The sequence below is a fragment of the Glycine max genome, chromosome 6 (genome assembly GCF_000004515.6).
Source record: "Glycine max cultivar Williams 82 chromosome 6, Glycine_max_v4.0, whole genome shotgun sequence".
In the NCBI taxonomy this organism is placed as follows: Eukaryota; Viridiplantae; Streptophyta; class Magnoliopsida; order Fabales; family Fabaceae; genus Glycine; species Glycine max.
Genome location: NC_038242.2, coordinates 8,577,836 through 8,590,099, shown reverse-complemented (window position 1 = coordinate 8,590,099; position 12,264 = coordinate 8,577,836). Strand labels below are relative to the sequence as shown.

The window sequence follows — 12,264 nt, the reverse complement described above, 5'->3', positions numbered from 1 at the left end:
AGTTTATATAATTCAAAAATTCTAAATTACTTTTTCTTTTATTTCAAAATTTCTTATATCGGAAGAGAATTTTTTTTACAATTATTCTATTTTTATCATAACTTATATTAAAAATAATATATATTTTAAAATTATTTTATTTTAAATACTTTCTATTTTCTTTTTAAAATGCCATAAAATAAAAAAGTATTCACGTAATACACGTTATTATTGTGAATAACATTCATTTTATTTTCCAGTTTGATTGATTCATAGAAGATTTCAAGATTTTGTCCATTACATTATCCCAAAATTTACGGTGCAAGAAAATGAGGAGGGATCTGTTTTTTTCTAGAATCTAGATGATAAAATTGTTATAAATATAAGGTTGAGTGGAAAAATTATAACGAAAATTTCGGGCACAGCCGCCCTGAGGACTTCCCGCTTATCCCTCTGTCAATTGCGGTTTCATTTCATGTTTCGGACCCAAACAGTAACACACTTCACATTTATGATTTATTCAACACAGTCAACGAACCCTTCACAAAACGCATCATCAATCTTGTTTTCCAATTTCCTTCCGATCTGTAACCGTAAGTTCTTTCTCCCTTTTCATTTTCTCATATGTTATATGCGATTCATTCCTTGATTCATATACTTGCTTATTATGCTATGCTTTCGATATTTCATAATTAATTGCTCCTTGGTTGGATTTGGATTGTTCGGGAAGAAGCACTTTTCTTTTAGATTTCCTCATATTTGTCTAATATAGATCAGGAATAAGGTAATCGTGTCTTGCTGCTGTTAGTGTGTTGTGTGATCTGATAATGAGTCCGTTACTTTCACGCTTAATCTTACTTATTGCAACTTTCTTACTCTTTTAATCTCTGTAGCCGTCTAAAACTATAATTCAGGTTTTTGTTATTCGTCAAAAGGATGATTTCGGTTGTTTATTTGTTATTATATTACGCTGCGTCGTAATTAATTTATATTTATGTTGTCTGATTTCCCGTAGGTCTATTGATTGGATTATAGCGTATCGTATGAACTCTAGCTTGCTTTCGCCATGGAAAATCAACAGTTAGTGGAGACAAATGGAGCAGGTTTTCAAGCTGTTGAGAATCTGCGAGTAGATGATTTGGAACTTGATCAGGATAAACAATCGAAGGAGGCAAAGGCTGAGAAAATTGGTCACGAAGACGATAAATTGGATGATATATCAGACCAGATAAATGACGGGGAAGATGCAAGGTCTAATACAAAAGATGAGAGTGGGAATTTGCAATCTGGAACTCAACCAGAAAACTTAGAGACCAAATCTGAAACTGAAGTCAGTACTGATAAGCGAGAGTATTCCGGTGATAAGATGGGTGCAGGTGGAGATTTGGAGCCTAAAAATCAAGAAACAAATATAGATAATAATTCTGGACAGATTGACTTGGCTAAAGAAGTGGCTGATAGGGAATCAACGCAGATATTTGATAAGTCAGATGAAATTCCTAGCGAGGACCACAATTTGGAGCCTGTATTTGATGGAACAGAAGTTCCAGGGATGGAAGCTAACCGGAGTATGTCAGGCCGTAGGTTGAATGATCAGGATTCTCCAGGTGTGGTTGAGAAGGCTGTGGCTCTCAAGAATTTTGTTAAGGAGAAGAGTGCAGTGGCAGTCTCCACCATGATGCGCCGCCTTTCTGGAAAAAGAGATGAAGGTACCGAGGATAATGCTGATGATGAAGGTAAGGATGTTTCAGACATCCCAAAAGTCGGTGAAACCAAAGTGGTGTCTGACAAGGCAGTGGAGAAATTTGACTGGAATCCCTTACATTACATCAAGAAGTCATCTGATGTTGGTGTGGAAAACAAAACTGAGCAGGGGGACTCAATAGCCATGAAAGGAAGGATTATACTGTACACAAAACTAGGGTGCCAAGAATCTAAAGCAATTAGGCTATTTTTGCGTATGAAAAGGCTTAGATATGTTGAAATCAACATAGATGTGTTCCCCGGTAGAAAGGTGGAGCTGGAAAAGATTTCTGGATCTGCTTCTGTACCCAAGGTTTTTTTCAATGAAATACTAATTGGAGGCTGGAATGAGCTAAAAAACCTGGATGAGTCTGGTAAACTTGATGAGAAGGTTGACTTTCTTATTACTGAAGCACCATTATTTGAAGCCCCATCACCACCTCTCTCTGGAGAGGATGATGTGTCCAGTAGTGGACCACTTGATGAATTGGCAATTATTGTCCGTAAAATGAAAGAATCTATTGCTGTGAAGGATCGGCTGTATAAAATGCGCAGGTTCACTAACTCTTTTCTCAGCTCAGAAGCTATCGACTTCTTATCAGAAGATCAATATTTGGAAAGGCCAGAGGTAAGCTTTGTCTTAAGCCTCAAGCGTGATACCTAACCCATCTATGACTTCGTATGTCGTATGTAATCATTTATTGCATCGAATTTGATCTTGATATATTTTCAATAACATGTTCGAACAAATCATTCACCAAATATACCATAGATTCAATTTCTTGCTTCATAATGCCATTGTTATCTTTCTAATTGTTGTCTGGTGTGATAGGCTGTTGAGTTTGCACAAAAGCTTGCTGACAAACTTTTCTTTCAAAATGTTCTTGAGTGAGTCCAAGTACTCTATTTGTTTTCCATTTTCCATTGTTTTAATTATGTTTTGTTAGTTGTTACAGATTTGATAATCCTTCCCCCGTTTTCAATGATTTTTGCTTTGCTTTAGTGAGGATATATTTGAAGATGGAAATCACTTGTATCGGTTTTTGGATGATGACCCAACTGTGGTATCACAATGTCACAACATTACTAGGGGCATAATTACCTTGAAGCTCAAGCCTTTAGCAGAAATTGCATCAAGATTGAGGTTTCTGTCTCGTGCTATGTTTGAAGCCTATGTTTATGAAGATGGACGTCGTATTGATTATACAAGTATACATGGAAGTGAGGAGTTCGCAAGGTTGCTTTAACTTATCTGTCTTTTTCCTTGCGTTAGAACTTACACTTGCCGTGCAATATTGATAATACATTCAGTTATTTCTAGAATTTCTTTACTTATACAATTTATCGTTTTAGGTATCTGAGAATAGTTGAAGAGCTTCAAAGAGTGGAAATATCGGATTCGTCTAGAGAAGAGAAGCTTGCGTTCTTTATTAATCTTTATAATATGATGGCCATCCATGCAATCTTAGTATTGGGCCATCCAGATGGAGCACTGGAAAGAAGGAAATTATTTGGAGAGTTCAAATATGTTATTGGTGGGTCAACCTACTCACTTTCAGCTATTCAAAATGGCATATTGAGGGGAAACCAACGACCACCATATAACCTTAAGAAGCCATTTGGTGTAAAAGATAAACGGTTGACGGTAAGCTATATTAATTCTTACATTAGTTACTGCTAGCAATTTAAATACTTTTTTTGCTATTAATAAATTAAATTTGTCGGTAATACTTTTAAATTATTGTGCTGTTTGGTACATATGCTTTCACCGTGAAATTACTTGAATAGCATGGTTACTTTGGTGCTCAAATTTGTCAGGTGGCACTTCCTTACCCTGAGCCTCTTATTCATTTTGCTTTGGTATATGGTACCCGATCTGGGCCTGCACTTCGGTGCTACTCTCCTGGAAATATTGATGAAGAGTTATTGGATGCAGCCCGTAATTTTCTGAGAAATGGAGGCATTGCAGTTGATTTGACTGCAAAGGCTGTAAATGCCAGTAAGATCCTAAAATGGTAAGTTCTTTCTACGGAGGATTCTGAATATAATTGATGTGATTTTTGGTAATTTTAAGCAGAGACAACTCATCAAATACTTCATATATATGCGTTGAGAAACCAAGCCTTTCAAATTATATATTTAGCTGAATGGTTCAAACAAAAAGTATTTAAAACTTTAATTTTGTATGTTTGACTGGCGGCTAATGTCACTTGAACTTATAAATACGTGAAGGGTCCCACAGAAATGCAAATGAACAATATATTGCTGAAAATCCAATTTGATGTTTAATACAGTATTGTTTTGTATGTAAAACTTAAATATGTTCACGCGTTTACTATTATCAATGAGAAACAACATTGGACTGCTAAAATTAGTGTTTTATTTTGGTGTATTCAAATCTGATTATAGTTATTTCTCCTTGTTCATTCTCAGGTATAGTATAGATTTTGGCAAGAACGAGGTAGAGGTGATAAAGCATGTTTCAAACTACTTAGATTCAGCTGACTCAGAAGTATTGTTGGACCTACTTGCTACTTCCGAGTTGAAGGTGACATATCAGCCTTATGACTGGGGCTTGAACTGCTAGCATGGGCTACCAAAGTTCTGTAAATATGTCACCTAGATTACTGATTTTCCGTTATACAGATTACCACCAAAGTAATCAATGTCTTATGTTAACTTTTCTGCCCATTTCACTTGCCTGTATAGAATGGTACACGAGGAAGACAAAAATAGGTCTGAGGAAAATATTTCTCTTATTTCCTGAATTCCTGTTCTATATGTACCGTCTTTCTACATCTTTTGCTCTTTATTGTTTGATGCAACTTATGATGATCCATTACATTTACTCTGCTTGAAGAGCTTGAACTTGTAATGCCTTTCTCAGCCTATTAAAGAACCGGTTATAAGCATTGGTCCTTGGAAATTTTGACATGGATTTTGTGTAATGGAAAGACCTATCAAAGCATTTATGAACTCCAAAAAATGGGGAAAAAATGAATTGTCGGATTGGAGATGTTCTTATGAGTTGATTGCATTAGATTTGAGAAAAATGTCTCATCATAATTTTATTATTCATTTATAGCCTTTTTATATTTAAGGAAAGAAAAAACAGGCCAGAGAAGTATAGTGAAAATAAATATATTGGTTTAAGTAAAAAAAAAAACAAGAAAAAAATAATTTGACAAATGACAATAGATGAGAGAAATAGAGTGAAAATAACTGGTCTGACTCACTTTTCCATTTGTCTACTCCTCTTCTATTAAACATACTTGTCTTATTTGTAATCTATTTCTTTCCTCTGCATGTTATTTCTCCTTCACCAAACAAAGGGTTAAGGGTTTCAAAGGAGTGTAGTTACAAGGGGGTGTCTATTGAAAAAGTCAGAAAACAGGCAATAATTAACCAAGAACAAAAGTGGCAGACCCGAGTTCTTTCTCCTTATCTTTACAACAATAACAAATGTACTTCCCCTTTACTCCTTATCTTTTAAGTGGAATGAAGAACTCAACCAATGAATTTATTGTCGTTAGTTATAAGTGGGAATTAGTGTGAAAACATGCAAAGGTGGGCACTCTCCCTTCATCAACGTCAAAATGTGTAACATGCAAAGGTGGGAAATCTCTCCCATTCAAGGTCGCTCACAGAAATACATTATCTACTGAGCAACTGAGATCGAGTACCTTAAAGCACAAAAGCAGGGGAAAACAATTTCCAAAACGGTGCGGACCCTTTAAAATGGTCAAATTTTGCTTGTTAGATATTTGGCAAGCAGAAGCCATTGCAGCAAAAGTATTACATAATCACGAGTTCATGACTGATAACAAAACCTGACTGCTTTATAGGCAACATTAAGGGGTGTATTCAATTAGGATTGTAAAAGACTATTTTAGCATAAAAAAAATCTTGTGAAGTTTAAAAGATTATATAAGAATATAATTAACTTTTAAGATTTTTTTAAAGACTTTTATGATTAGGATTTTGTAGTTTAGATTTTAATGAACTTACAACATATGAATTCATAAGATCTAAAAGGATATTATGAATTTTTAAAATTTAAAATGATTTTGTGAATTTAAAAAAAAAACATTCAAAATAATTAATAAAACCATAAATTTTGTCTACCTAATACTTTAAATAAAACTATCTTATACAAAGAAGTCTAAACATGTTACATAACAAATTAATTTTCTTTATCATATTTACAAGCACGGTAGGTTCATTTTCCTTCAATCATCAATCATGCTAATTGTACAAAAATTACATTATATATGATAATGTATGTCAGTAGTATAAATACTTGTAATCATCCTCACAATAACGATCTCATCAAACAAAAAATATACCCAACAATTGTTTTAAACCTCATTTATATTTTTATATCTACTTATACACGAGTCAATTTCTCATGTTCATTAAAACTGTATATTTCTCATGTTCATATATATTAACCTTCATTCATATGTATAAGCACATAGTCAAGATGTCTTTTAAATTCAAAGAATTGAAAAAATCTCTCATATCACACGTTTCATGACATGTTGATTATTGTTCAAAAGAGTAAAAAAAAATTATGAATGTCTATCACTTTCAACAAAAGACAGGAGACTGTGTGTGATGAAAAGAAAAACATATCAATTTACAAAAAAGAAAGTCTAATGAAATCTCAAGTTTGACTGAGATTATTTAATGTGTATTTTCTCATACAAAGTCTCTTGAAATCCATCTTAAGAAAGAATTCATCGAAATTTGTATACTTTTGAATAACAAAAGACTTTTTTTAAGTTGTAAAAAATCTTAATTGAATATCAATGAACTTTATTGAATTTCTTAAAAAATTCTAATAGTTTTGATTATATGAAATGTATTGAATTAAGATTTTAAAAGACTATTTAACATAAAAAACCTTGTGAATTTTAAAGATTATGTAGAAATAATTTGACTTATCAGATTTCTTTACAAAACTTTTATGATATTTTGGATTTTAATAGATTTACATTATAAGAATTTGAAAGAATTTTATAGATTTATAAGATTTGAAAGAATTTTGTGAATTTTATAAATACATCCAAAATTACTAGAGTTAATGAAAAAAATAATAAGAAATAATAAAATTTGAATAAAAAAAGTAAAACCAAAATAATTTTTTTAATTTTTAATAATTATATTAATTCTAGTTTTATGTCTTCCTATACCAACTTTTATTGCAATAACATCTTCACATTCTCACTTTTGGATTTGAACAATAAATTTAAAATTATACATTATTTTTTTATTTTATTTACTATAATTATTTTATGATAAATGTAATGACATATTTAAATGAGATGTAATAACAAGCATATACTAAAAGGAATAAGTGAGGGTGAAAAATTGATAGGAGAATTACTGAATTATATAAATAACAAAATTAAGGGTGACAATCACGAAAATACATTATGTCGAACAAGTTAGTTATGAACATAGTCAATATAAGAAAAACATGATTAATTTTAGCATACAAGACAAACATTAATTTAATTTAGAAAACAAAGGAGAAAGTGCAGAAGGAAAAAATATATTTGGCATTTTTTTATTCTAAAAGAATAGGAGAAATATAGATGACAACACATCTAGAAAATTATTAAAAAAAGAATATAGGTATGTGTGATAAGGACAAGAAAATCTAGTAACCAATAAAAAAAATCTAACAAAATCTCAAAGATTTGAGTGAGATTATTTGATAAATATTTTATACTAAAAGTCTGATGAAATCCTTAATTCATCCAAATTTGTGTATATTTTTTAATTGCAAGTTAGATGTTGTAAAAGTTGTTATACTACAATCCTTAATTCAAAGTTGAACTTGCAAGATAAATGTTGTAAAAGTTGTTATACTACAATCCGGCCTGCTATACTCCCTCAAGGATGAGAAGCTGGACGGATGTTTAAAGGAGGCAGCAGCCTAGTTTTGTTCCCTTACACATATCAACCAGGTTTCTTCTTTCTTGGTCATACTGTCTTCTCTAGAATAATGCACCAGTTGGATTTATCAAAAAACTGATCAACAATTATAGCATTGTTTATTTCAGTTGTCAAACTGCAAAAAGATATGAAAATAAGTTAGAAATCAGAACTTGTGCATCATGCATATAAGCATGCAAAGTCATCTAAAATGCAATTCCAAATTATTCATATATTAAAATTTGAAATGTTTATTTTGAAACATAGAGTAGCAAGGGACCAATAAATAAAAAGGTCATCATAAATTTGTCATGCAACTACAGATCCAGTTGATTGGATAAAGTGGTAAGGAAGACACACGATGGCATGACAGTGCCCACTTCAATCCCTTTGTTACTTGTAAAGACCATAGCTTGTCTTTTCAAAAATATCATAACTTCTACCTTAAATTTTCCTTTAACAAGTAGCAACTCAATCTCTTTGATAAGGGGGAAAACAAATTACAATTTGACAACAAACTAACACTCAAGCAGCAATTTTTAAGTTTTAAGTTGAACTTTGAACAGCTTTTACTGAATCTAAGGTCTCCATCTCATCCAACTTTGCTTACATAATTCATATTTCTAGATTCAGATATAAAGTATGCTAACATAGCATAATAGACATTCAAGATCAAGCTTGTCAAACACGAAGCCTGATGAGAGTGAATTTAGCAAATTACTACATGGGGACAAATAAAAGAAAAAGATCTAAGCCATGGAATGTTACCTTTCAAGCTCGCCTTCACTAAAAACATGATAATATCGATTATACACCACAGCACCTTTTTTGTCATCTTTCGTTGCCAGACCAGCAGCAAGAGCTTCGGCAGAAGCGCCACTGATTTCAGCACGATGATAAGGTAAATGCCAGGGAACAAAGTATTCCTGTTGATTCTTTATATTTTTTTCTTCCTCCAAATATCTTGATGCATGTGCCTCATGGCAAACTTCCATGTGCTCACCAGAGGTACTCACCTCACTTTCGGGGATACTTTCCAATGACGAGGATGAAGGTGCCCGAGTATGAGGACTACCTGGTCCTACCCACTCATCAACATACTTCTCATTCAGTGGAGTCCATTTGGTAATCAGCTTACTATCCTCTTGCTCTACAGCCCAAACTGTAATCAGAACACGGCCACCCTTTTTAACAACTCTGACCAATTCTTCTATTGCCTTTCTCCTTCTATTTTCAGTGCTTAAATGATGTAACACAGCTATAGATATCGCTGCATCACCGAAACCAGTCCTGTAAGGGAGATTCACAGCATCCGCGACCAGAACTTCATGCTCTCTGTCCGAGCAGATCTTAATCAAGGAAGGACTTATATCACATCCTATAAAAAAACAATCCTGATTCAAACCTAAGTATTTCCCATTCCCACATCCGGCATCGAGGACAAGAGATCCCAAAGGCAAAGATGACAAAAATGCTGCAACCTTCGGCCACTTGGCAAACCGGGTGGCACTGAAATGCGGCGCAATAGCATCATATACATGATGAACAAACTTCTTTTCAATTTCAGGGGTGGATTTTACACTCATAGATGAAGTAGTAGTACCATTCCCACTAACTGATAAGGACTCTGTGATGCAGGGTTCCCTATTGGGGGCAAGAGTACATGAACTAGAATCCACTTTACAATTGATTTCTTTCATTGAGCTAAATGCTAAACGACAAACACAACCACTGATAGCAATGGTCAAAACAAGGGCTTCTCTACGTGGATTTTGAAACCTACTTGCTTTTAGAACACTATGAATCATTAACCAGCCAGTGTTCCAGAATGCACCTGCATAAAAAGCAGATTTTTGCAAATGATGTATTTCCCTCTATGTATAAAATCTACAGCCCAATAGTGATTCATTCATACTCATATATATACAAAATATAAAAACCCAAAACCAAGATATGCAAACTTGTAATGAAAAGAGCAAATGAGAAGATGTGAGAAAAGTTAGGTCAGAATCATGAAACTCCCAAATTAGAAGCAAATAATTGCTTACCAGTTAACAGCGATGATTGCGAATAGAGAAGAGAAATGAATAAAGTTTGTGATGAAATGCGGGGAATAGGAGAGATGGAGACAATCCTGAAGTGAACATCTTCGTCGGTGGCGGCCAAGACCCGAACACACACTCCAAAACCCGCTTTGTCCAACTCAGCCGGGTCTTGAAAATATAAGCCCATCTTCCTTTTTTCTTGGTGAATATATAAGCCTATCTTTCTTTGCTTAAATCTTAACAAATTACTTTTATTTAAGAATTGTTTCCAAACAAATGTGATAGTTTTTTAAGGTTAAGTTGCTTTCTCCAACCTGATTATTAAATATTACTTTAATTAATAGAAAACATTAAAATATAAATTTATATATTTTTTTAAATGATTATTGTCCTAAATTATTTTACATAAATCAAGAAAAAATAATTAATATTACATTAAAAAATTAAAATTATTTTGTGACAATTTTTTTTCTCTTATACCACAATCATACTAAAATGAATGAAGTATTTTTTTAGGTTAAATTATAATTTTAGTTATCTTTATTATCTGATTTGTGATTTTTTTAATTTTAATTCTTCTAATTTAAAAAATATATAATTTTAATCTTTTTATATTTTATACATTTTTTTTAATTTTGATTCAATTGTAATTTTAATCTAACATATTAATTTAAAATATTATAAAAAATTAATTAAAAAATAAAGAAATAAGTATACACAAAATTGATTTGCTAACAGTTATTCAAAAAATAAATAATAATTCATGTAACCTTAAAATTTAAAAATAATAAATATATAAAAACATTTTTTTTCCAAAAATTCAATAATTAAAAAAAATGGAGAGAGTACTACGTAGAATTAAAGTGTGAATGGTCTCGTGAAACGAAATTGACTTGCGGAGATGGTAATATGTGGCTTGGGATTATGTCATATCTAACATTTAATATCACCCTTCCTTAAGTAAAGCGCGCGTCTCTCACGAAGATAAATTTATCGTTCTCAACTCAAATAAACCCTTTGCATTAAATGTTTACTACCTTTCAGCATTAAGTTGAAACCTCCAAAAAGAAAATCTGCATATAAACCCCCCCACAAAACAATACACAGAGAGAGTACCACCACTTAACCACAATAGCAACTGCGTGACGCGTTGCACGTGATAAAGGGTATTGGCTTAGCTGTGTGGCATGATCAATACATTACTATGAGTATTTATTTTGAGTTGAAATAGAGGCTCCATTGAAACAAAGCCATGTGCATGGAGACCACTAAAAATGTCCCCCACAATTCCCATTGTGTCTTTAAATTATTATTATATGGTGAGCATAGTTCGCTACGTACACATGATCGATCAAGCGACATCAGCAATTGGATCGGAGCTCCTTATTATTATTATCTTTGGCTGAATCCTCTTGTCAGCATGTCTCCAACAATGTACTCTTCTATGGAATTCTTTTGTTTTATGTGTTGATTTCTTTTACATTTTCTGAAATTAATAAATTCGATTAGTTTCTGGACTAGTTTATTTGGTGTCTCATAATCTCTGATTCCGAATTGACTTCGCACCTGCACTTTGCAATTCAAGTTTCAGACTTCCAATTGTACCAATACCAATAGGAAAGGTTCACATCAGATATTTTGAGGTTGGCAAGTGAAAATGGATTCACGGCAGTAAGAAATTACATGGATTCACGCGTTCGTAACAGTTGAATGAAGATGGGATGACTAGGATCTTAAATATGTATTTTAAATTTTATTTACTGTGATAAAATATGAAACTGTACCTTTGATCAACGGTTCTGAATTAATAATTGTGTGAATGCGTCGTGTAAATGTTGATTGCAACTTGCAAGCAATATAGATTTATGAATTTTGATTCTTGCTTTTACTTTTCCTAGCATTCACACATTTAGCAACTCAAAACCCATTTGATGGAAATTAGATTATTTAGTCTTTTTAAGAATTTAACACAATTATATACTTTAACACTCGAATCAAAGAACATGAAATAATAAGTTGGAATAATTTTATACTCTTGATTTACGAATTTGGTGTTAGACCGGAAAAATCTAAAATATTAATGTATTCTACCTAATATTCAATGAATTAAAAGAAATAATTCATAATTAAAGGGATTACTTAACAAAAATAATGCAATTGACATTAATTAGATTGATTTTTATAAAAAGATGAACCAAAACCTATAATTTAATTTTTATAAAAATGATTAGAAGGAGTAATAAGTAATCATTTATTGTAACCTTACACGCATCACAAAATTTAGTAGACTATATTTGTTTTTCCGTTCAAATTAAGACAATGTGAGTTCTAATGCATCTTACTATATAAGTAACACTAGGGTTTTTTTTTCTCAAAACATTAGTGGAAAATAACACACCAATAAAATAAACATACATTTAAAAGATTAATGTATCTTATATCATCAATGCAAAAAATTATTATTAATATAATTTTTATAATAGTTATTATAAAAGTTAATAATTTAATTGATGATATTTACACCATCGATTGGTTTTTTATTTTTTTTTAACCA

General features: G+C 32.0%; 2 protein-coding genes across 2 annotated transcripts; one reads left to right on the top strand and one right to left on the bottom strand.

Annotated features, from left to right (window-relative positions):
* The first annotated feature begins 257 nt into the window (after window positions 1-257).
* LOC100820242 (uncharacterized) lies at window positions 258-4,490 on the top strand. The gene is made up of 7 exons (XM_003527870.4): window positions 258-572; window positions 995-2,350; window positions 2,555-2,610; window positions 2,726-2,959; window positions 3,076-3,367; window positions 3,541-3,737; window positions 4,156-4,490. The coding sequence occupies exons 2-7, from the start codon at window positions 1,046-1,048 to the stop codon at window positions 4,307-4,309; spliced, it is 2,238 nt and encodes a 745-aa protein (XP_003527918.1). The 5' UTR covers window positions 258-572; window positions 995-1,045; the 3' UTR covers window positions 4,310-4,490.
* Window positions 4,491-7,426: 2,936 nt separating this feature from the next.
* On the bottom strand, window positions 7,427-9,889 carry LOC100807751 (alkylated DNA repair protein alkB homolog 8-like). Its single transcript, NM_001255237.3, has 3 exons — window positions 9,714-9,889; window positions 8,434-9,499; window positions 7,427-7,801 (listed from the first exon to the last, which is right to left on the bottom strand). Exons 2-3 carry the CDS (start codon window positions 9,471-9,473, stop codon window positions 7,714-7,716), a joined length of 1,128 nt encoding a protein of 375 aa, NP_001242166.2. The 5' UTR covers window positions 9,474-9,499; window positions 9,714-9,889; the 3' UTR covers window positions 7,427-7,713.
* Between the last annotated feature and the right edge of the window lie 2,375 nt (window positions 9,890-12,264).

Coding starts and splice junctions, on each gene's coding strand:
- LOC100820242 (XM_003527870.4), top strand. CDS start 1,046: ATGGAAAATCAACAGTTAGTGGAGACAAATGGAGCAGGTTTTCAAGCT. Junction 2,960..3,075: donor GGAAGTGAGGAGTTCGCAAG/GTTGCTTTAACT, acceptor TTATCGTTTTAG/GTATCTGAGAATAGTTGAAG. Junction 3,738..4,155: donor GCCAGTAAGATCCTAAAATG/GTAAGTTCTTTC, acceptor GTTCATTCTCAG/GTATAGTATAGATTTTGGCA.
- LOC100807751 (NM_001255237.3), bottom strand. CDS start 9,473: ATGATTCATAGTGTTCTAAAAGCAAGTAGGTTTCAAAATCCACGTAGA. Junction 7,802..8,433: donor AGTGAAGGCGAGCTTGAAAG/GTAACATTCCAT, acceptor ATCTTTTTGCAG/TTTGACAACTGAAATAAACA.